The following is a 26,498-nucleotide window of genomic DNA, read 5'->3' as shown; positions in this document are numbered from 1 at the left end:
CACAACACATCCACCCCTGAGGTAAATGCGCTGCAAATCGACAAATTTGCAGCAACTGCGCGATGCTATCATGTCAAAATGGACCAAAATCTCTGAGGAATATTTCCAGTACCCTGTTGAATCTATGCCTTGCAGGATTAAGGCCGTTCTCAAGGCAAAAGGACTCAACCGGGACAGTAAGGTGTACCTAATAAAGTGGCCGGTGAGTGTATATACGATTATAAATGCATGTACACACACAAAAAAAAGTCATATTACTTATCAGTTTAAAATCCTTTTAAAGCACACAATTTTGTTCAATTATCAAGGATAACACAGAAATTATTCTATATAGAAAGAAACTTACAGTCATCCAGATCAAGCAAAGACACTTCCTTCTTCTCAACCTGCTGAAAACGCACACAAGCGTTACATTTACACGGATGCATATATATAACACAGAGCAAAAATTCTTAGCAGAATATGTTTTTTTTTTTTCTCAATCTCACCTTAACGACAGGTTTGGACTGAACAGGTTTAGACTTGGTGTTTTTCTTCTGATCTGTTCCCGAGTCTGAATCCGACTCCAGTTCCGATCCCGATTCCGATCCGGAGTCAGACGAGCTTTCAGACGACGAACTCCCAGAGCCTGATTCACTTTCTGATCTGGATTCACTCTTTCCAGCATTCCCATTCTTCTGCTTTCTGTCAATTGTGTCACACACAAATAAAGATATATTCATATAATTATGACTATATTTCATTTCAGAAATCAAACAGACGAGCTGTAATATCACCTTAAATTAAAGAGTCATCCAGTAATCACACTTTAACTCGGATCTAAAGACTTTCTCAGGTGTCTGCAGTGTGTGTCTGTGAGGTTTCTGCTCAAAATACCACACGAATCATTTATCACGCTATGTTGTAATTGCCTTTCTTTAGGTGAAAGCAAAAGTATCATTTTCTTTTGTGTCCCTCTGAATGCAAATGAGATGCTGAAATAAAGAGGGTGGAGCCTCACTTGCGAGAAATTGTGGCTCAAAATGCATCTTTTTGAAAACGCTATGCAAAGTGGAGGCTACACAGTTCGCCTCACAGCAAGAAGGTCGCTGGTTCGAGCCTGGGCTGGGTCAGTTGGCATTTTTGTGTGGAGTTTGCATGTTCTCCCGGTGGGCTTCCTCCGGGTGCTCCGGTTTCCCTCACAAGTCCAAAGACATGCGCTGTAGGTGAATTGGGTAAGCTAAATTATCCTTAGGGTATGTGTGTGAATGAGTGCGTATAGATGTTTCCCAGTGCTGGGTTGCAGCTGGAAGGGTATTAGCTGCGTAAAACACATGCTAGATAAGTTGGCGGTTTATTCCATTGTGGCAACCCCAGATTAATAAAGGGACTAAGCCGAAAAGAAAATGAATGAATGAATGAATATGCAAAGCGGATGCATCTGAAAATGCTGTTTTTGTGTTACAATGTAAAGTGTAAACATGGAGGCTTTCGAAAACGATGACACGTGACCAATTGAGCTAACATGGTGGAGGACGTTGTATAGCAGATGTTTTGAATGCTGTTCATTGCTTTATTAAAGATTAATGTCAGTTTGTGGACGCTCCATATTGCCTCTCTTCAAAGGACATGGAATGTTTACAGCGAGCTGTTGTTCAGTGGGGGAAGCATTTTCCCACAACATTTCAAAGAGATGGAAAGTAAATAAAGGGCAGGCGGATATGACGCAGGTAAAAGTGTCTTACATCTGTGCACATGCGCAAAACTGAATGAAAGCTTTTTCAGTCATTTTAGTGTGGATGACTGAAAGGAATTGAAAACAATAGTGTGGACAGCGTTTTTAGACCAGATTAGCAGATGCAGATTAGTATAGACGTAGCCTCAAGCCTCAAGTTTACTCAAGCAAATACAAACAATACATCATAAACAAGTTTTTCATTGATGTATGGTTTGTTAGGACATGACAACATTTGACTGTGTTAGGTCCCATGTTGGACCTGGTTGTTTTGGTTGTGTTTTGTGATTTGCAGAATCTGCTGCTTTGTCGGTGGGTCATCTCACCTGAGACTCATTATGTGGCGCCTATAAAGAGTTCAACATTTGACATGAGGAGAGCTTGATTAGCCGCACCTTTCTGCCTAATGTTTTGATTATTTTATTTTGTTTTGGATCATGAACCTAGTCCAATATCATGCACAGATGATATTGCTGATTAGTCTTCCAGTTCCTGCTGCGGAAAAACATCCCCACAGCAAGATGCTGCCACCACCATGCTTCACTGTAGGGATGGTATTAGCCTGGTGATGAGCGGTGCCTGGTTTTCCCCAAACGTAACGCCTGGCATTCACTCCAAAGAGTTCAATTTTAATCTCATCAGACCAGAGAATTTAGTTTCTTATGGTCTGAAAGTCCTTCAGATGCCTTTTGGCTAATTTCAGGCGGGGAGTGGCTTCAGTCTGGCCTCTCTGCCATACAGGCCTGATTGGTGGATTGCTGCACTGATGGTTGTCCTTCTGTAAGGTTCACCTCTTTCCACAGAAGAACACTGGAGCTCAGACAGAATGACCATCGGGTTATTGATCACCTCCCTGACAAGGGCCCTTCTCCCCTGATCACTCAGCTTAGATGGTTGGCCAGCTCTAGGAAGAGTCCTGATGGTTCCAAACATCTTCCACTTATGGAGTTTTAAAGCAGCAGAAATTTTTCTGTAACCTTCCCCAGCCTTGTGCGTCAGGGCAATCCTGACTCAGAGGTCTACAAACAATTCCTTTGTCTTCATACTTGGTTTATGCTTTGACATGCACTGTCAACCCTGGGACAGGTGTATTCCTTTTCAAATCATGTCCAATCAAGCAAATGTACCTCAGGAGAACTCCAATTAAGCTGCTGAAACATCTCAAGAATGATCAGTGGAAAAAAGAATGAACCTCAATGTAGATGTTCATGGCAAAGGCTGTGAATACTGATGTACATGTGATTTTTCAGGTTTTTTATTTTTAATAAATTTGCAACAATTTCAAAAACTCTTTATTCACATTATAATTATGGGCTATTGTGTGTTGAATTTTGAGGAAATAAATAGATTTAATCAATTTTGGAATAAGGCTTTAACATAAAAAATGTGGAAAAAGTGAAGCGCTATGAATACTTTCCGGATGCACTATACATTTGTTAATTATAACTTTTATTAATAAATCATTTCTCTTTACGATTTACCTGGTCTGCATTGTCTCTCTTATGTTACAATTTTGAGGCATTGTAACAACTAAAAAATAACTATTTAAAAATATAATAAAATATAATTAATAAAATATAATAAAATAAATTAAAACATCTAAATATTGAGTCACATTTTAAATGTGTCCAAATTAAATTGTTAGCATTGCATATGGCTAATCAAAATGTAAGTTTTTATATATGTACTGTAGGAAGTTTACAAAATATTATTAATATTCTAATGAGTTTCGGCATAAAAGTTGAATCAATAATCAATAAATTTTGACCCATACAGTGCTCAGCATAAATGAGTACACACCCTTTTGAAAATGAATATTTTGATCCATTTCTCAGCGAATATAGACAATACATCATGATACATTTAAGCAACACTGTTCTGATAAACATATATTCATTAAAATAAGAGTTTGGTCAAACTTATTTAGGAATAAAAAAAAATACAATTAAATTACATTTTTTCTGAGTTTTTGATTTTATGCATAAAACAAAACAAAAACTACAAAACTTTTATTTAATTTAATATTTTTAATTTAATATTTTAAGTTTAATACAATTTTATTTCATGATTTTCCCCAACATATTAATTTAGGTGTACTCAATTTTGGACTGTGATCTTGAGTTTTTTTGTTAGACTAGTTTCAGTTTTAGCTATGGTAGTGACTAATCTTAAACGCACAAATATATTCATGTAAAGCCTTCTACAGAGAATATTCATTTAAAAGAGAGATCTGATATCTGTGTACTTGTTTATCCTGAGCACTATACAATGTCATTTCCGCTATTGCTAAAAATAAACCCATGCAATTTAAGACGGTCTTGTGGTCCAGGGTCGCAAATTACTCTAATGCTTTTCTGTTAAAACAACAAAAACAACTTTGGATTGTAGCCCAGAAGTTGCAATTATTCAACGACCACCATTGCAATCAATTAGCATGTTTAAATATTTATTACTGGGTCAAATTCAACAACCTATAAAAGTGTTAAACAATAAGCCAGCAGCGAGGAACATTCACTGTTTAAACATCTGAAGGGACGGTGCCTGATACAGACAGAGAGAGGAGATTGGCTAAATTAGCAGAGGGAACAATGTCTGTTTAATTGTGAGATGATTAGATGGATTAATTTGGCCTTTAGATTTCATTTGCTCAGAGCAAGTGACACAAACACACACACGCACACACACACACTTCAACGGCAGCATTAAAGCAGGTTGTGTGTTTATTAATGAGAGCATTTCACGGTACTTGAGGATGTGGGCTAGAGCCTTAAATTATGCACAATGGTGGCAGAATAAACAAAGCAGGCAGTGTGCATCATACACAAGTGTGTGTGTGTGTGTGTTTGGGTATTAGCTGTTTAATTATAGGCTCTAATGAAGTAGGGCAGGGTCAACTACAGAAATGTTACGTCACAGCAATCAACGGTGTGTGCAAGGTGTTGATCATATGTGTGTGTGTGTGTGTGTGTGTGTGTGTGTGTGTATAGGCGCATAACTTACATTTTCTGCACTGGACTTTAGACCAGATTATAGTTAGTCAATGCCGCAAGTCTATTTCAGTTCCTCAAAATAGAAACACGCCAACAATGCGCCTTAAAGGGGTGGTCCAGAATGTAATTTTAAGGCTTGGTTGTGTTTATAAGATGCAAAGCAATGTGTGCTCATGTTTCACTTGAAGGAAATCACGTTATTTTTTCATAAACCTTACTTTGATCATATACAGCTACTCGGCTAACATGAAAAGCACTGTCATATTTACTAGTTCCTCTGAAAGCCCCGCCCTCAAGCGACTCTGATTGGTCACCTTTCATAATGTGCTGCAAATCGCGGATGGGCTTCAAGTCACGCCCATACAAGCATGCGCTTTTTGTGTAAACAGTAAGTAAATTTCATGCCCGCTCTCTAAAATAAAATCTGACAAGTGTCTGTAACGAGTGAAAATGGGGTGCGGCTCCTTTAAGAAAGATCGCCATTGTGTGTGTGTCTATGTGTGTGTGTGTATGTGAACAGTCTGTAGATGCGTGTAACACGAGAAGCACATGTGCACGGGACTGATTTTTATTTTTCTTTTTCTCTGATGCTCTGATAAATATGAATTTGTAGATACATCGTTAGTGGTGCCAATCAGCATTTCCAGTTGTTTACATCTTTGCTACAACATACCGTGAAGGCTAGACACTGTGCATGCCATGATCAATTTTAACAAATAAAAACTCACAGGCTACAGCTGCTGCTTGTTGGAGCTGCTCTTTCTTTGCGGAGATTTTAACCCAATCCAGCACTGAACTGGGAGAGATTCTGGAAGCTGTGTTATCAAATCATGCTTGCTATGCATTTAATAATTCTCTGGAACATAATTAATATTGAACAGTAAGCACTTCTGTCTTTGTGTTATGTCGTTTGGAAGCCCAAATATATAAACAGAAGAAGCTCTGTGGAAATAGCAGCATTTGGACGCCATTTTAGCTCCCTCTGCTGTAAAAGTACAGCGCCTCTGGCCACGCCCCTAAGCTGCGCAGTGTGTGCAGTCTGCAGTAAAAGTACGTTTGTGATCTCACAGGCCTGGACGTATTTTTTAAAAAGTAAGATTTCTTTTTGCATTGAACTTTGAGCTTTTTACATTCAGAGATGCTGCTTATGTTCACATAGTTACATTACACATAAACTAATGTTTAAAATATGATATGGTAGTGGACCACCCCTTTAACACACCTCCTTCATAGACCAGAACACCCATGAGTCCACAAAGTGGCACAAATAAATTTGCTATTTAAACAACATGGTGAAAAACATGAAAATTAGGGTTGCGTTGGACTGAAAATAGCAACAAACTGCGCAAAACACATCTTGCGCCTTATTGCGCCAGTTGTATGATAGAGCCCAAAATGTTCACACTTCTATTTACACCCATGAATAGCACAATTTATTTGCCATGTTGCTATTTAAACAACATGGAATAAAACGTGAAAATTAGGGTTGCATTGGTCCTAAAATAGCAACAAATTGCGCAAAACACTTCTTGCGCCTTATTGCGCCGGTTGTATGATAGAGCCCTAAATGTTCACGCTTCTATTTTCACATGAATAGCACAAATTATTCGCACATGTTGCTATTTAAACATCATGGCGCAAAACGTGAAAATTAGGGTTGTGTTGGTCTGAAAATAGCAACAAATTATGCAAAACACATTACAGTATGTGCCTTATTGTGCCGGTTGTATGATAGAACCCAAAAATGTTTACGCTTATATTTATGCATGAATAGCACAATTTATTCGCCATGTTGCTATTTAAACAACATGGCGCAAAACGTGAAAATTAGGGTTGCGTTGGTCTGAAAGTAGCAACAAATTGTGCAAAAAACGTCTTTCGCCTTATTGCGCCAGTTGTATGATAGAGCCCAAAATGTTTACGCTTCTATTTACGCATGAATAGCACAATTTTTTTGCCATGTTGCTATATAAACATCATGTCTCAAAACGTGAAAATTAGGGTTGCGTTGGTCTGAAAATAGCAACAAATTGCGCAAAACACATTATGTGCTTTATTGCGACGGTTGTATGATAGAGCCCAAAAGGTTTACGCTTCTATTTATGCATGAATAGCATAATTTATTTGCCATGTTGCTATATAAACAACGTGGCGCAAAACGTGAAAATTAGGGTTGCGTTGGTCTGAAAGTAGCAACAAATTGCGCAAAACACATTGTGCTTTATTGCGCCAGTTGTGTGATAAGAGCCCAAAAGGTTTACGCTTTTATTTAAGCATGAATTTTTTTGCCATGTTGCTATAAAAACATCATGTCGGAAAATGTGAAAATTAGGGTTGCGTTGGTCTGAAAATAGCAACAAATTGTGCAAAACCACATCTTGCGCCTGATTGCGCGGGTAGTATGAAAGAGCCCAAAATGTTCACGCTTCTATTTACGCATGAATAGCAATATATTAGCACATGCCGCATTTGGTGTGAACACAGCATTACATTAAATACATTTATCTTTCAGAAATTCCAGCAGCTCAAACTCAAAATAAAATAATTAATATAAAAAATTTTGCTAAGTATATTGATTTCAAAATGGCTATTAATATTAGTAGTCTAAAAATAACTACAGGTAAGAATGGGTTGAAATGATAATCGGAAACAAAATCTAATAAAAAAAGTAAATAGAAAATGTAAAATATCTTAACTAAATTACTGAGAAAAAAAAATCCTAACTGCTGAGTCTTTGCATGTGTGTGTGTGTGAGAGAGAGAGAGAGAGAATGTGTGCATATGAACAGATGGAGGGTGAGATTATTGGTGCCACATTTTATTAGTCACGTTTTATGCTGCCGCATACGCAATCACACAAACACACACTGAACACACACATTATTTACCTCCTGCACATACATAAAACGTTCTAAGTTATACATTGTGCATCCACTTGTGTGCACACTTGAGGACAACACAACCATGCACGTTTAAAAGGGCCAAAATCAATCTCACACACCATCTGTCTATATATTCCTGCACGTAAGCACGTCAAAATTAGCAATATCATCTGATGTAATTATAAAGTGCTGGAATTCAGACCACTAAAGACTGATATGTAATATAATTACAAAAAAGAGATATATTTAAATGTCTTATGCTCACCATGGCGATATTTATTTAATCCAAAATACAGTAAAATGTCATTTATACTGTGATTTTCTTCAGTGCTAAACAATCATTAGGAAAACATTCAAATGTGGTGATTTGCTGTTCAGACGCTATATATTTATATGGAATTCTTTAATAAATAAAAAAGTATCCTAAAATAAAAATATTTTAAAATAGATTTAAATTGCTTTACACTTTAGTTTTGCTAGACAACGCATCTTTACAGAATAAACGTACTTGTTTTTTATTACATATAGTGAAGATTTAAACACTACAAAACTAGACCAGGGGTTCTCAATCTCAGTCCTGGATGTCAGCAGATCTTAGCTCCAACTTGCCTCAACATACCTGCAAGGATGTTAGTCTAGTTAGAAAGCCTAGTAAGGCTGCGGTCACACTAGAGCTTGAGAACTTCTGTCGTACGGTGCTGTGAAAAGGGGCAGGATTAAACAAGATGATTAGACATTAATAAAAGCGAGCGATTGCTCCATAATTTAAATTTCTGTACAGAGAGGTCATGTTTTGATCCTCAACCGGTCTCATTTAGTAAAGTGATGCGATTTCGCAGGTTCACCAAGCTTGAACTTCCAACGCAGCGATCTGCGAAACTTGACGCACAAGCTTGCGTTTTGCGTCTGATGCATTTGCGCGAGTATGAATGGAAGTCTATGGGAAGAAAAGTCCAGTGTGATTGCAGCTTCAAAGCTTGATTAGCAAGCCCAGGTGCGTCTAATTGGAGTTGGAGTTAAAATCTGCAGGACACCGGGGCTGTTTCTCAATTGCAAGAATGCAGAGAATGGACTCGCGTTCTCATGGAGAGCGGTCATGCCAGGTCACCTCGGAGGAACGAACTTGGGAGACCGCGAAAACAGAGAACACATCCTGTGAGAAATGAGATGATGCATTCCTGAAGGGCACATGACCTTCACACATATTTAATGGGCTATGATTTAAACATTAAAGCATTTATACAACGAGTACTTGTTTAATCCTTTTCAATATATACAACATGCACAAAAACCTCACAAATAAACATTGCACAATACAAATAAAACGGATTTTATTATAAAATTTTTGCAAATAAACACCCTTGAGGCGTTCATGCTTTTGATGCAATTTTCATGGTAATGTTTACTTTCACTGTTTCATTTAGGGAAACTCCTGAGATAAATAAGTTATATCTATGAACTTAAATAATAAAATGCTGAGCTTCCCACCTCCTTTATTCAGCTGCCATTGACTTGGAACTTCTACGGTGCTGAAGTCTGCATCGACGCATCCTCGAAATCAAGAATGCATCCAGGAACTATTACGTGTCCTCCGTTCTTGCGGTCTTAAGTTTTGAAACTGAACTATGTTGATTGATGACGTTACACAAGAACGCCGAAGAATGCATATTGAGAAACGGCCTGAATCTCAAGAACCGAGATTGAAAACGCCTGTACAAGACCATTAAATTGAACAGAAAGAATCTGATTGGCCAGAGTACCTGTTTTTATTTTTTTGTTTTTTATTGTCTGGTTTGTTTGTTTTTTATGGTCCAGAATTTTTATTTTGGTGCATCCTTAATGTTCAGAGTAAAAAAAAAACAAAACAAAAAAAAACATATTTACGAAAGCAAGCAAAAGCAAACTAATACCTTTGACTCCTGATAATACATTACTAAGACCATTCCCACATCCATTCCAAAACACCGGTAAATTCTGACATCATTAACCAAAAATGGCCTGTAAATGGCTGCGCTTGTATTTGTAAACATAATAGGGTAAGGCATTTGTTGATAGATTCACTTATTTAAAGCTTTCGCATTCACGCAGCAGCTTTTTATTCCAGAGACATTCAAAGGCAAAACCACGGCTAAATGTTTGCACATTTGACGACATTACAAATTCTGTGGATTGCTAAGTATTGTGAACACCATGAACTTGGTGCATTGAGAACTTTGATGTAAACATATGGAGGAACACTGGTCGAGATGTACATTTGTTTGTGTGCTAGCACTCACCGGAGCACTCCTTCACGTGCACGAGCACCATGCAGCTGAACGAAGGGCTTGCAGTTAAACTCATAGCAGTTTGTCAGAAACATTTTATTGATAATTTTTTCCACAGTTGGCATTAAAAGGCCATGAAACCTCCCTCTTTCAGTTCAAGGTTTGGCCGGCAGAGCAGGGGAAAAAGAGGGGCCGAATAACTGTTGTCACAGTTGACACACAAACCGTGAGAGGCATGATTTTATAGTTTACAAAGTGAAAATGAAAAGAAATAAACAGTAAGTAATTTAATGCCCTGCTACATCCGTTTTTGTAATTTCATATATGCATAACCCCAATTTGTTAAATCATTATAAAGATAACCATGTAAACATTACAAATGAGGAGGACTTCTCTTGAATCCCCGGGTCTGAATGCAGACACAGTGGAGAGCAGTGCAGCAGGTCTCTTGCCCTTTCTATTCCAATCAGTAGCCCTGCCGGTAATCTGTATGATTTTAAGCATTGGTGAACACAGCAGCACGGATATAGGCGATGTGTCTGAATGGTAACGAACTCAACTGATAAAAGACAAAGTCCACCATTCACATATTCTTGTACAGCTCTCCCAACAAAAATGCTTGCTAACAGCAAGCTTGGCTGTATCAGCCCTGACAGCATCACAGGGAAAACCATGCAACATACCCTGTGGATTATGGAAACTAACTCACGACCCTTCATGAACAGCTAAATGCTCCTCGTCATACACAGATGCGGCCTCGGCCAATCATTGGGTCTCACAGCTTGGCTGGACAGCCTTGCCTCGTGCTTGCACATGCTCTCATGAATAATAAAGAAGCAAGGTCTTATAGGATAAGAAAATTCAGCTATGAATAATAATGAGAAACCGACGCATCATCACTCCACTAGCAGATTCGCATTACGTCACTAATTTTGATCTCGCCCCAAAAAATACTGTAAACCTTAAAAATGAAATTAGCTGACAAAAGCTTAAAATGATTCAGTTTCCCACAGTTAAAGCTAACAGGTGCTAATGCTGTCTTAACTGGTGCTCAACACATACAAATCTGTTTAACCTTTTATAATAAACATGGAAACGTTATCTGACTAACAACTTGCAGATGATTGTGTTTGGAAAAGTATTCAAAGGCTTTTATTTTCATGAAGAGCGCAGATGTGAATGTGTCTGAATGTTCTGACTGGTCGAAGTAGACATCTCACATCAGCACTAGACGTGAACGCGCTCTTTCTGGCAATTTTCCTTACCGGTAATGTTACTTCTCTTTCTGGAAAATTGCCAGGATTTACCAGCATGTCTTACACTTAAAAATGACATTTGCTGCTTGTTTAAACTACTTTCACATGATTTTTTGGGAGGACAACTTAATTGTTTTATGTTTGATCAACTTAAATTTTAAAAACCATTAAGTTAACTTAATCGATTTGTGTTGCAAAGTTGTGATCGGTTGATTTAAATGAGCTCATTTAGGTGTTGAGTAAGACGTGTACCTGTTTTTACTGTCTGGCTTCTGCTGTTGTATCTTTTTGTTTTTCTGGGTTTTCTTCTTCTTGTCAGAGTCTGATTCACTGGAGCTCTTCTCTGATTGGCTGGAGCTGGTCTTGTTTGAAACCTCGCTGTTTTCCTCGCTCTCAGATCCACTTTCTGACTCTGCATGTGCACACAAACAGGTTAAAACGAGTTGCAAAGTAGCAAAAACATGCTCTTATCTCACATCCAAACCTTCACTGCTGCTGCTACTGCTGTCTTCACTGTTGCTTTCCTCATCCTCTTCTTCTTCTTCCTCCTCCTCCTCATCGGAGTAAAACTTCTCTTTAGATTTACCAGCTTTGGATTTACCAAGTGACGGTGCTCCGGATTCTTTCACCTGCCACAAAGAACAAAAACATGAGGTAATGCTCATAATAAAAAGGGTAACTTTTTAAGCAATGTTGCTGGGTAACTTTGGGAAATGATGCCATAAATGGGTAACTAGGAGAGAAACGGGGGAACTAATTAAGGCAATTTTCTTTCCCATTCTTAGTAGAAAAGTAGCCAAGCAATATCGCTTTGCAAAACTGCCTGGTAACATTGCCCAAATAGTTGCACTGTGTATCATTAGCATAAGGTGATTATTATTTAAGACCTGATGACATCACCACGCTGGGATTTTTAGCTATGGTCCATGGTGATTCATAAAATACAAGTCAACAACTGCTAGCATTTTCCGTAGAGATGCACCGAATTTTCAGTCACCAAAATTTACAGTTGAAAAATTATATAAAAATATTATATATAATATAATAGTGAGTTATGCTTTTTTTGGACACAGAACACACAGCACTATACACTAATATTTATATATATATATTGTGCTTATTTCGTTGCCCCATGCAAAGGATGGATAGTTTGTTGCTGTGTCAAACAAAACACAAGAGTAGAGTGTGTGCAAAAGTTCAAAATGGCTTAAAGGGGACCTATTAGGCCCGTTTTACAAGATTTATATATATTTAGATATTTATTTATATATATCCTCCTGATTGGTTAACGTAGCGCGAATGTCCACTGAAGTTGAGATTTTTGAAGCCGTGCGATTTACGCATTAAGCGTGTCAAACGTGCAAACTGCTCAATAACGCTCAATGATTCGCACAATTCGTGCCACAATGTGCCAAGAATGTCTATTCGTGCCTTTGCATTGATTTAACATGTAAATCACTCGCGCTTGACGCTTCTTCATCACTTGGTGTGAACGCAGCATTAGGGGTAAATTTTGAAGTCCTTCCCCTTCACATTCTCTTTCAAGGGACAAAGGGAAAGGGAAGAGGTAAAAAAAAAAAAATTGGGATTGGGCATAAGTTAACGTAATCGATTTGTTTTAGGAAAACATGAAGGATTTTTTACAGTGCACGAAGTGAAGCAATTGGTTTGTGGATAAAACAACATTATTTACATAATCATGTGACTGAATTTTTGGATGAACTGTCGATAATAGAAAAGGATGTCTTACCGGTTCCACTACTTCCACATTTCTCACGGATTGGTCAGGAGCAGCAGCCGGCCAATCAGAAAGCTCCAGGTACCCAGTGGCCTGGGAATTGAGCGTATGAGAGAGCGTGCCAAGCTGGTATCGATCACGATCTGAAAGACGGAGGAAGGAGAGAAAGATTAAGAGCAATACACATGCTGATATCATCAAACACAGTGTGAAGTCACACTGACTGAAAACCTGTAAGGTCTGATATTATTTTGGTTATATTCTGTGAAAGAACACATTTTTAAACATAATAGTTTTAATAACTCATTTCTAGTAACTGATTTATTTTATCTTTGTCATGATGACAGTAAATAATATTTGACTAGATATTTTTCAAGACACTTCTATACAGCTTAAAGTGTCATTTAAAGGCTTAACTAGGTTAATTAGGCAGGTTAGGGTTATTAGACAAGTCATTGTATAACGATGGTTTGTTCTGTAGACAATCAAAAAATTAATTTTGCTATGAAGGCTAATAATTTTAACATTAAAATGTTTTATTTTTTAATTTAAAACTTTTATTCTAGCCGAATTAAAACAAATAATATTAAAGAAAATACTGTGAAAAATTCCTTGCTCTGTTAAACATCATTTAGGAAAGATTTGAAAAAATATATATAATTCAGAAGAGCGCTCATAATTTTGACTATAACCTTATTTATGAATAATACATGAATATAAATGTACTATACTTTACCATTACTATAAACCAGGGGTCACCAAACTTGTTCCTGGAAGGCCGGTGTCCTGCAGATTTTTGCTCCAACCCTAATCAAACACACCTGAACTAGCTAATCAAGGTCTTACTAGGTATACTTGAAGCATTCAGGCAGGTGTGTTGAGGCAAGTTGGAGCTAAACCCTGCAGGGACACCGGCCCTCCAGGACCGAGATTGGTGACCCCTGCTATAAACTATAAAAACAAAATCAAGGTGGCTGAGACATTATGCAGACGGTCAAAAAGTTTTGCTAAAGGGTTCTAACTTCTGCCTCCATCTCTGGATATTACTGTACTTCTTTGTCATAATAAACAAAAAAAGCAATAAATGTCCTACCAAGGCTTTAGAAGACCTGTTGGGTAATTGACATTAGGCTGGCAGAAATGCCACGGCATTCAGGTCTGCCTGCGTGCCCTTCTCACAACACAATGGGTTCATCCCATAATTACTATAGCATATGAGCGCATATTCACTCTGGCTCTGCAGAATATACACATAAGAATATAAACACCACTAAACAGAGGAGCTGAAGCACGATTATTAAAAATGACAGCAGCAGCTAAATGTCTCGCAAATGTTACAGGGTAAAATTTATGCCGCATAAATGAAATAAAGGCTAACGGCTGCCTGTTCACTAATTTAATTTAATCCACAGTAACCATGGGGACAATGATGAATAAAGGCCCATCAGAAACAAAAACCGGAGAAGCACATCATCGATTTGAGAACAAAATTATTTTTTTTTAAATTATGTTTGATTGATATATGTGATATAATTTTAAAAATGGAACATAACCATTTAAAAAAAAATGTCTGATGGTAAATCATACTAAATGTTTACTATTTTAGTTTTGTTATGATTACCTAAAATCATTTACATTTGCTAAATGCCAGAATAATGAGAGATTTTTTCTTTTTGAGAATTTGTCATTAATTTCTAGACGGTCAAAAGTTTACAAAAATTTCCTTGATATTTTTTTAGCTTTGCTGTTAAACTCTATAACTTTGATCAAATGTTTTGGGTATCCTTCCACAAGCTTCTCACAATAGTTTGCAGGAATTTTGTCCCATTCCTCCTGACAGAATTGGTGTAACTGAGTCAGATTTGTAGGCTGTCTTGCTTGCATAAGCTTTTTCAACTCTGCCCACAAATTTTCTATAGGTTTGGGATCAGGGCTTTGTGATGGCCACTCCAAAACATTCACTCTGTTGTCCTTAAAGCACATTTTAACTTATTTAGTAGGATGCTTACAGTCATGGTCTGTTTGGAAGACCCATTTGTGGCCAAGTTTTCATTTCCTAGCTGAGATGTTGCTTCAGTATTTCGACATAATGTTGTTTCTTCATGATGCCATCTATGCTGTGAAGTGGATCAGTCCCTCCTGCAGCAAAACCAGCCCCTGATATGATAATGCCGCCCCCATACTTTACAGTTGGGATGGTGTTCCTAGGCTTATAAGTTTTCCCCTTTGTCCTCCAAATGTAACACTGGTCATTATGGCCAAACAGTTACATCTTAGCTCCATCAGACCACAGGACATGTCTCCAAAAATTATTCCTTCTCCCAGTGTATTTTACAAATTGTAATCTGGCTTTTTTTTGTTGATTCTGGCTTGTTGATTTTCCCATGTTGTCACACAAGTAAGCAGTGTGTTTGAGATTTTCCTTAAACACTAATCTACAGTTGTGCCTCCAATTAACTCAAATGTTGTCAATTAGCCAATCAGAAACATACAAAACCTTGACATCATCATCTGAGCTTTTTCAGAGGCATAATAATCTTATTGTATGTAAACTTGACTTTCGATAAAAGTTCTCTCTCTCTCAAAATATCTCTCTCATTATTCTGCTTTTAAGCACAACAGAAACTGACTTTTTTTTCAAATGGTTATATGGCTTTTTTTACAGTGTATGTAAACTTTTGGTTTCAACTGTGCATATATATATATATATATATATATATATATATATATATATATATATATATATATATATATATATATATATATATGTATATGTGTGTGTGTGTGTGTGTGTGTGTGTGTGTGTGTGTAAGATGTTTGCAACAGTTTTACTTTAAATTGTTAACGTGGTGGACGTTGCGATCTCTCTCGCTAACATGCTTAAACACATGTGCTATATGAAGCAATATAAAAGCTTTTTTAGTCGTTGTGTATGAGATTTAGGGTCTACAGATTTAGAGACTTCAGAGATTTAGACACTTCAGCAGAGTTGACGTCATTCGCTATGGTATTTAATGATGCACGACTCGTATTTACAGGTGAAAATCCGATCTACCTGCTTACACTGCAGACACGAGGGCACAGATCCGATTCATACGTATATCAGTTAAATTTCAACACATGAACAAGGCCTGAATCTGATTTGAGTAAATCAGAATCCGTGTTTTTCCTGCTTACATGTACATGGGCCATATCTGATCTGTGCCACATGAGAGGAAAAAAAAAAAAAATCAGAATTGGGTCACTTGAACCACGCAGTGTAAATGCAGTCTTTGAAAGCAGGGTGCAATGTGAACACAGGCATAGATCTTCTCGGGGTATGATGATATTCAATAGGCACTGTACACAATAAACACATTTTTGAATTATATTCTAATTATCCACAAACATGAAATAAGTTAAATGTAAATTTTAAAAATTTCATTATAGAATGTGATCAGTACGTACTGTATGTAGGTACAAAACCCTGGAGCTTTCCATCGAAAGCAAACAATTTTACAGGTCAGCTTTATGACAGAAAGCAGGTTATGATGTCGCAACTCGCATTTTTTCATAACTTGGCAAACAAAGACATGTCGCTTTGAGTTTCATCACGCAGAGGCATAATCAGGCCTTACAAACTTTATTACCTCCTATTAAGAGCGGGACACGCTTTAGCAAGCAGCGAGAGCGATACTCAGCACAACAAAAATTACCCTCAGCGACAGCCGGCATCAATCACACGCAGCGCATCCTAGTGCTAAAAAACCCCAAACCATCCATCCATCCATCCGTCCATCCATCCATACAGGAGCAAATGAGGAACACACTCTTCCTGCTTAAACTCCTGCTTAATTGCAGGTGAAGTGTGTGGATGTACAGGAGGAGCGTAGAGACGTTTGGGCGCCTGAGGGTCAGACGGGTCTCTCAGACTCATCTGTCTGTTATTAAACCACAGCGAATCCAACAATTCAATTACGCATCGAAGAAACAGAAACATTTACAGCACAAATGAAATCAAAACTAACCATATTGATTTTGTGAGCTCACATTGCTAATTTTGTGGTGAACAATTCATCAGTGCGTGTAATTAAGAGAAAAATATAGTTTGCTCTTAAAATCAAAATCTAAAAATGCACTTCCTGTTTGTTTTCAGTTAAATTCTCAGATTACGTCAGTCTGAGATATTGGGCGGGGCTAACATACTTAACCACGCCCCTTTTAACAGTTAGTTTTGACAACACACAAACAGTGAGGAGAGGGTGTCTGTTAGCTTATAATAATTCCTCTAAAACCCCATCTTCCTAAATGAAATGCCTGCTTTACTACATCCAATCAGCTAGCAGCAGAAAAAACAAGCCACGCCCACTGTTTACTCATTAATATTCTGTTTCGCTAGGAGCTCTAATGCGAAAAAAAAAAAGGTTGCAGCTTTCAGTTTAAGCCTCATTCACATTGAGCGACTCGCAGCGGCAAAGCGACAAGCGACCCTTTTACTGGAAATTGAGCAACTTCTGGCGACCTCCACTACAAAGACGGTGCTAGTGTGAATGAGGCATCATGCGGCTTTTATTTTTGTGTGTTGTATTGATTATTCCAGAGCCTACAGTGAACGAGTGCAATGAAGGAGTTGCATTTTAGCATTTCTTTTTGCCAAATGACTGTTTTTCAATAAGTGTAATATATATAATATATGTATATTATATTGAAAATAGGCCCATTTTACAACTCCGCTAGAGTTAAACTGATGAGTTTTACCATTTTTTAGCTGATCTCCAGTTCTGGCAGAAGCAATATTAGCTTAGCATAAATCATTGAATCAGATTAGACCATTAGCATCTCTATCAAAAAAGACCCAAATTGTTCCTATAATTTTCCTATTTTAAGTTGGACTCTACCGCTGTCCCCTCACAGCAAGGAGGTCGCTGGTTCAAGCCTCAGCTGGGTCAGTTGGCATTTCTGTGTGGAGTTTGCATGTTTTCCCCATATTGGTGTGGGTATTCCCCGGGTGTTGCGTTTTCTCTCTCAAGTCCCAAGACATACGCTATAGGTGAATTGGGTAAGCTAAAAATTGTCCGTAATGTATGTGTGTGAATGAGAGCGTATGGGTGTTTCAAAGTACTGGGTTAAAGCTGTAAGGGCATCCGCTGCTTAAAACATATGCTGTTTAAGTTGGCGGTTCATTCCGCTGTGGCGACACGTGTTTAATAAAGGGACTAAGCTGAAAAGAAAAAGATTGAATGAAGTTGGACTCTAATGTTGTAACATTGTGTACTAAGCCAAAGAAAAAACTTTTTTTTTTCTTATTGTAACTGGATGATCACTGTAGCGCTCAACAGAACAACACCTCCTAAACAAAGATTTTAGTAAAGATAAGACATTAAAATGAATTTAAATTAGGTGAAAGTAAGATATGATACAGTCATAAGCAATATGGACTTAATGGAACAGTCTCTTTAATTTTTTATATTGAAAATAGGCTCATTTTACAACTCTGCTAGAGTTAAACAGGTAAGATTTACCATTTTTGAATCCATTTAGCCAATTTCCGGGTCTGGTGGGAGCATTTTTAGCTTAGCTTAGCATAGATCATTGAATTAGATTAGACCAGTAGCATCTTGCTCAAAAATGACCCAAATTGTTCCGATAATTTTCCTGTTTTAAGTTGGACTCTTATGTTGTAACCCTGTGTACTAAGCCTGATGAAAAAAAATAAAGTTTTTTCCTTATTTTGACTGGAAGATCACTACAGCTCTCAAAATGAAGAAAAACATTTCCTAAACTAAAATTTTGGTCAAGAAAAGACATTACATTTAATCGAAAGTAAGGTATAGGGATGGGTGATATGGATGATATAGAACACTCTATATTTTTTAAAAATGAAAAAGGCAGATTTTACAAATCTGCTAGAGTTAAACTAGAGTTTTACCATGTTTGATTCCATTATTTATCCAATCTCTTGGTTTGATAGTAGCACTTTTAGCTTAGCACAGATCATTGAATGATATTAGACCATAAGCATCTCTATCAAAAATGACCCCAATTGTTCAGATAATTTTCCTATTTTAAGTTGGACTCTTATATTGTAACATTGTGTACTGAGCCCCAATAATTTATTTTTTTTTTCTGATCATGACTGGGTGATCACTGTAGCTCTCAAATTTTAGAGCAACACTTCCTCAACAAAGATTTTAGTCTAGTTAAGACAATAAAATTTATTTAAAATAAACCAAAAGTAAGATATGATATAGGGATGGGCAATATGGACTTAATGGAATACTCTATTTTTTTTATTATTATTATTAAAAATAGGCTCATTTTACAATTCTGCTAAAAATAAAAAGTTGAGTTTTACAATATTTAAATCTATTCAGCCGATTTCCGGGTCAGGCAGTTTCATTATTAACTTAGCTTAGCATAGCATAGATCATTGAATCAGATTAGACCATTAGCATCTCGATCAAAAATGAGAGTTTCGATAATTTTCCTATTTTAAGTTGGACTTTTATGATGTAACATTGTGTACTAAGCCTGATGAAAAAAAAAATCCTTATATTGACTAAAAGATTACTGCAGCTCTGAAAATAAAGAAAAGTACCTAATAAACAAAGATTTTAATGTAAAGATAAGACATTATCTATAGTTAAACAAGTGAGTTTTACTATTTTTTAATCCATTCAGCCGATCTCCGAGTCTGGCAGGAACATTTTGAGCTTAGATTAGCATAGATCATTAAATCAGATTAGACCATTAGCATCTCGCTCAAAAATGACCCAAACTGTTCCAATAATTTTCCTTTTTTAAGCTGGACTCTTATGAATGACTCTTAAATTAAAATGAAAGCAAGGAATGATATAGGGATGGGCGATATTCAGCATTCAACATAGTACAATAGAATGAGCCATATCAACTTAGAAAACAGCAACTTATTTTCAGTCAGTATAAATACACAATGTAACAACAGAAGAGGTAAACTTTATATAGTAAAATAATCAAAAACTATTTTCTTTTTCTTTTTGAGTGAAATGCTAACAGTCTAATCAGATTCAATAATCGATGCTAAACTAAGCTAAAAGTAAATAAAGTGTATTTTAAATGGAATGCTAATTGACCTAGCCTTGATCATCGCACTGCATACTATATAACAGTATGATTTCCTTCTCATTCCATGATATGAAACCACATTTGGCCACAAAAAGAAGTCATTTCATACACTCAGCTGATGTTATGAAGTGAATTAAGAAAGTCGGTAAATCTCAAACACACAAAACTGTATTGCACAAATGCAGTTGTACTTCATTGCATAGATCAATTGCAGGTTTTATCATTATTTCCACAATAAGAGCAATTCTTATGTGGATTATTTTTATCTGTATCTTGCAAACGATAAAACAAAAAATAAAAAATACCAATCCTATTAGTATGATAATATAATAAAACCATATCTAATATTATCTCTCTTTCTCTCATATAATCCAGCTAACAGGACACACGAACCTCCCAGATTCCTCAGTCCATCATCAAATTAGGGAAAATCCACCAATTCAATTCCACAGCAGAAAAACAGAAGGTGTAGCCTCCAGATTCATGCTGCTAATCTGGAGAGAAACGTCTGAGGAAAAAAAATAACTGTGATGGGCTGTGGAGTATTTCTGCGTGCTGTATTGATATTTACGGGCCTGCGGGGAAGAAAGAATCCCCATGACAGTGTTGTGTTTCAGCTCGAGCCCTGCTGGAACGGAGAGATGTGATGAAATAAGAGAAAAGTGAGAGAAATCGATGTCAGCAGAACTCTTGAGTTCGCTGTCGTGTAATTTAGAATCAGAGCATGATGGTAAACTGAATCTGGTTATTTAACTGTTTTGTTATGCAACACATGGCATTTTCCACTGTATAATATAGATTGCTACGCTTTGGTATTGCTCACATTTGGGGGGGGGGGATCTCAAATGTGTACAGTTTTATGTTCTGACCTGTACCAATACTAAATGTGGATCACTGAATGGCCAGAGAGAACCTGTGTTACTAAATTAGTGACAAAAGACATCAAATCAAAGTCTAGTGAATACATAAAGGAGCTGTTGACGTGGAATTGAACCAGATTCTGGTAAAAACCCAAACAATACAAACATAAAAATAAAAGAAAACACAAAAATCTGAATAATGTGTTGTGTGATATTCATGGAATGACAGAAGAAGAAAGTAATGAACAACTGAAATGTATTTAAGAGTGCTTTCACACCTAGTAAGTAAGTGAGGTTTATTTGTAAAGCACATTTACTTCAGTTTGGCACTGACCGAAGTGCTGAACAAAACCATAGCACACACTCTAGAACAGTAAAAATAACAATAAAAGTAATAATAAGAATAAAAGTATTACAGCAACAACCACAATAAAGATTAAAAGCCTGGGAATGCAATAGAATAAAAATGTGTCTTAAGTCTAGACTTAAAAATAGAGAGAGAAGAAGCACTCGTAATATCCGGTGGCAGCTGGATCCACAAACAGACTGCAAAGGCTCTATCTCCTTTCAGTTTAAGTCGTGACAGATAATTCGCAGTAAAATTATATTTGACGACCTAAGAGACCGAGGAATTGACTGTATGTTGATAAGTTCTAATATATAGAAGCCCATTCAGTGCTTTAAAAATAATAAATAAAATCTTGAACTGAATTCTAAAATTAACAGGAAGCCAATGAAGGGATGCTAAAACTGGTGAGATATGAGCATGTTTTATAGTGCCTGTTAAAAGTCTAGCTGCCTTATTTAGTTTGGTTGAGCCGCACTTCATTCTCGAAATGTATAGTTTGTCTAAAGTGATGTATGCAAACTATATAGTATATTATGAGCAGGGATGCAATCAGCAAGTGCAGTCTTAGCTCCATAGTCAAAAGCGACATTTTGTGTCTGCCGGTTTGTTTACTTGTGGGATTTCCATTGGCATTTTCCCGCACGTGAATTCTGCCCAATCAATAAGCAGTTTAGGAAATATGTTTAACAACAACTGGCCAATGAGTGATGTGGATTTTGTCAGATGACTGCATTTTGGTTCATTTTTGGTGATGGCAGCTTAAAGTCGCCTGCATCGCTCAGGCATGTGTTTCTCACAGAGTGTTAAAATTTGGATGGTTCTGTTGGTCTCGTCTATCAAATCTGAGCTTTATTTAGTATTTTCTATTGGATTCAAGTCAGGTGATTAACTGGGCCATTCTACAGCTTGATTTTCTTTCTTTGAAAGCATTTGAGAGTCTCCTTTGCTGTGCTTTAGATTATTGTTTTGCTGAAATGTCAACTCTGGTTTCATCTTCATCCTCCTGCTAATGTAGATGTTGGACTGAAGCAGCTAATATGCATTTACAATGATGAAGGGCAGAGGGTTGCTGAATATCTACTGAGAGATTTCACCTGCTGTCTGGGATTTCACTGCCTTTCTATACCTTCCTTTCTTCATGTGTTCAATACTTTTTCCCTGCGTCATTTCATTTTATGACACACATTTATTTGTAAACTAATTAATATTCTTTGCATATATACATTTCTTTGGTTGTTACTAACAACCGCAATTCAATTCAATTCAAGTTTATTTCAATAGCACTTTTACAATGTAGATAGAGTCAAAGCAGCTTAACACAGAAGTTAAGTTAATTGAAACGTGTCAGTTCAGTTTTCAGGGTTGAGCTTAAGTTAAGTTCAGTTCAGTAGGGCTTAAATTTCACTTCTGAAAGTCCAAACACAGAAAAGCAAATCCATCCATGCGCAGAATTGTGTTTTTTAGGTTTGTCACGATATTGGAATTCGGTACCAATTGATACTTAAATTTTAAAAACATCTATTTCCCTCTAATATTTGAGCGCTGTTGGGGTCACAAAGAAGCTTGAATCTTATCAAATGCTTGCTGCACAGACAACAGAAATATATCTACACAAAGCTTGAAATTTTGAAAACTTTTAAAGAAATTAACTACACTTGAAAACAAAGGCTCTCTGGTAGGGCTGAACGTTATTGAAAAAAATCAGACACTGCAATATTTTACTTTGCTGCGATAAATATTGCGATTTCAATAGAAGTTCACCATCTGATTTAAACAGCTCTATTTGGAAAGATTTCGTTAAATTAGATCTAGTAGGATGATCAAGTATTTTACTATGCAGTGCATCTGCAAAAAATATAATAAATTACAAGCATATAATAATAAAATAGCAAAAATAGAAGTTAAATAAACAGTACTTTATGATTTTCTGGGGAGTGTAACAATATTTAAGTAGAAATCGAATAGTTAAACACAAAATAACATGGTCATCTTTGTATAAATAAAAAAAAATCATATTTCAGATTGGAGGAAAGTTCTTATGTAGTGTACCGGTCCATTGTAATAAAAAAGAAGCTGAGCAGAAAGGCAAAGCTCTTGATTTACCGGACAAACTACATTCCTACTCTCACCTATGTTCATGAGCTTTGGATCATGACCGAAAGGACAAGATCTCGGATAAAAGCGGCTGAAATGAGTTTTCCTTCGCAGGGTGGCAGGGCGCACCCTTATAGACAGGGTGAGGAGCTCTGACACCCGAGAGGAGCTCGGAGTAGAGACACTGCTCCTCCACATCGAGAGAAGTCAGCTGAGGTGGCTCTGGCATTTGTTTCGAATGCCTCCTGGATGCCTACCTAGAGAGGTGTTCCAGGCATGTCCTACCGGGAGGAGGCCACGGGGAAAACCCAGGACACGCTGGAGGGATTATGTCTCTCTGATAGCCAAGGAACGGCTCGGGATCCTCCCTGGAGGAGCTGGAGAAAGTGTCTGGGGAGAGGGAAGTCAGGAGTTCTCTCCTAATGCTGTGTTCACACCAGACGCGGAACGCGCGGATAAATCGTGCGTGAACATTTGAGTTTACTCGCTTCATACGCGTGTCAAACCCCGCTTCATTCGCGTGTCAAAATCACATCAGAACAGACGCGGATTCGCATGATGGGCAGGGCTTCTGTCTGCCCGAAGACTCTAGCTTCATAGCTAAATGGCTAATATGGATTTTATGAAGAAAATAACAGTGTTTATGTGCTTTATGAAGACTGAAAAACAGCATCGATACGTTTAGGGTCGTGTCTGAGTCCACTACATTCTTTCAGAGGTGCATCCAGCTCTGTGAGCTCATAAACTCCTCCAGAAACTGAACCTGGATGACGGAGGCTTTCAGCGGTGCTTCTGACTGAGCCAAGCCCAGTTTGATGAACTGTTGTCGGTGAAGGCTGGAGGATTTCCCACGGAACACCGACAACAGGTTCTACGTCACAATCAAACTCCCACAAGAGCAAGCTTCTGATTGGTTAACGCGGCACGAATGTACGCTGAAGTTCAGATTTTCGAAATCAAGAGATTCGCGCGAAACGCTTGTTAAGCGCGTCAAACGCGCAAAACGCTCAATTCGCCCCGCGCCATTCGCGCAATTTGCGTCATTCACCCCGTGCCATTCGCGCAATTTGCGTCATTCGCGACATGCCATTCACGCGTATCGCACCGCAGGATGTCTATTCGCGCGTTTGCATTGACTTAACATGTAAATCACTCGCGCTTGACGCGCGTGACGCGTCTGGTGTGAACGCAGCATCAGACTGCTGCCCCCGCGATCCGGCCCCCGGATAAGCGATTGACATGATATATTTCAATCTTTAATAAAAAATAAAATCCTGCAAGGTGATTATTAATGATTTACACATTGCGATATCGATGCTCAAACGATATATTGTTCAGCCCTACTCCCTGGTTTTGTAATCTGGATGAAACAAATACAGTGCCATTTGACCTTGTTATTTTAAATGAATTCTCACCATCCACCTACATATAAAATATATTGACATAAACAAAACATGCAGTTACCTTTGAAGGCGGACTGCAGGACAGGAGCTGGTTTGGGTGCCATCAGGATACGGCGTGCGTATTTGCTTAAGGCTCCGCTTTTCTCGTTTGGCACAATCAGCTGACGGATGAACCGCGTGCGATCTCTAATATCGTAGTTCTGATCGTACTTTCCCAAATTCAGAATGTACTGAGTCAGCAGTTTAGTCTGTATAGAACAAAAACAAAAAATGATAAACAGCTCACAGCCAAAACCACACACAAATCTCAAGCATAATTTGATTTGACCTGTTTGGAATTGGTTAAGTAGAGTTTGGCAGCCAAGTTGACGGTCTGCAGTTTGACAATGTCCTCCTCGCTGGTGAAGGACTTGGCCATCTTTCTCAGAACATCAGGGGCAATTTTAGGCACGTGTTCACAGTATTCACCCATCAACCACAGGATACTGGCCCTCGCCATTGGGACCTAAAGAAGAAATGGATACCAAATGCACAGAACATCAGGGGGTTATTTAATATAGTGTTAAACAAAAAAGATACAAACTGCTGCTGTGTATCACTGTTCAGGTCTCTTACGGTGATGTTGTCGAACAGTTTGGCCATGTGTTTGATGATGTCACTGTGCTGTGATGGTTGAGTCTGCAGAAGTTTCTTGATGACAACGACACTCTCTGCAACAACAGTCTCTACAATGACAAGAAACACAGAAAGAGGGCCCTATTATACACCCGGTGCAATAAGGTGCGAAACATGTTTGGCGCGATTTGTTGCTATTTTCAGACCAGCACAACAGTAATATTCATGTTTTGTGTCACGTTGTTTAAATAGCAAATCCATTTGAGCTATTCCCTATCCACGAAACTAAAGGAGTAAAGAGAAAGTAAAGTAAAGATAAAGTAAAGAGGCTAAATGGAGGAGGCTCATTCTTTATCCTTGCGCTGCAGATGCTCCGTTTTAGAATTAGAAATCTTCATTGTCAACATGTGTGGAAATTCGTTTTTGGCCTCCCAAACATCACAAATACAAAAACACAAACACAAAGACAAAGCGTCCTGCACCACAGATTACCAACACACAACCTTAGCTATGAAACCACAAAGTAACATACAAACTACTTCATGATCATTTATTCAATATGGTTATATCAGACAGTATAAAAGATTTCTTTAAAAAATATTATATATATATATATATATATATATATATATATATATATATATATATATATATATATATATATATATATATATATAATACATATACATACATTTTTTTTTGTTGCTGTGGGTACTCTGTATCGTCTACCAGAAGGAAGCTTTTCAAATTCATAATAAAGAGGATGGGTGGATCAGTGAGGGTTTCCGTCTGGTCTGGTTTATATACAGCTCCACAAGCTGCTTCTGGGGGTCCATTGTGATCTTACTAGCTGTGTTAACAATCCTTGCATGTTTATACTTGCTTCTAGCTCCAAGATTTCCATACCAGCAAGGAATATTATAGGAGATAATACTTTCAACCAAACTGGTATAAACCTTCCTCAGAATACCATTAATTATTATAAAAGTATTTAATTTCCTTAGAAGAAAGAGTCTTTGTGTTGCCTTCTTATAGATATAGTTTGCGTGTTCACCAAAGTTTCGCTAGTGAAACATTCAGTTTTTCCATCTACAAGGTCCACCAGGTACATAGCAAATGCGCCATGGCGCGACGCAGCTAACTGTAAAAATGAATGTGAGATGAGACTCAAGAGAATAAGCACAACACTGTTAGACCATGCGACAGGGCGCAAGCATGTTTTTCCATCCTTAAAATTGATAAAGTAGATTC

The 26,498-nt window shown here is 37.5% G+C and overlaps 1 protein-coding gene across 6 annotated transcripts in view; it reads right to left on the bottom strand.

Moving 5' to 3' along the window:
• The window catches only part of ap3b1a (adaptor related protein complex 3 subunit beta 1a), a 762,544-nt gene that overhangs the window by 681,612 nt on the left and 54,434 nt on the right, over positions 1–26,498 (bottom strand). For 2 of the 6 annotated variants that reach the window (XM_087300589.1, XM_087300587.1), the window contains exons 14-21: positions 25,248–25,357; positions 24,961–25,137; positions 24,694–24,880; positions 12,856–12,986; positions 11,590–11,734; positions 11,358–11,517; positions 489–684; positions 347–389 (exon numbers count right to left, since the gene is read on the bottom strand). In XM_087300589.1, coding sequence (XP_087156715.1) covers positions 347–389; positions 489–684; positions 11,358–11,517; positions 11,590–11,734; positions 12,856–12,986; positions 24,694–24,880; positions 24,961–25,137; positions 25,248–25,357 — 1,149 coding nt within the window. Of the gene's footprint in view, positions 390–488; positions 685–11,357; positions 11,518–11,589; positions 11,735–12,855; positions 12,987–24,693; positions 24,881–24,960; positions 25,138–25,247; positions 25,358–26,498 lie in introns of all 6 variants that reach the window. The other 4 variants (XM_087300590.1, XM_087300588.1, XR_015519913.1 and 1 more) reach the window with 3 other exon arrangements.

This window comes from Danio rerio, chromosome 21 (assembly GCF_052040795.2).
Source record: "Danio rerio strain M-AB ecotype USA chromosome 21, GRCz13ab, whole genome shotgun sequence".
In the NCBI taxonomy this organism is placed as follows: Eukaryota; Metazoa; Chordata; class Actinopteri; order Cypriniformes; family Danionidae; genus Danio; species Danio rerio.
This window is presented reverse-complemented; position numbering and strand designations above follow the sequence as displayed.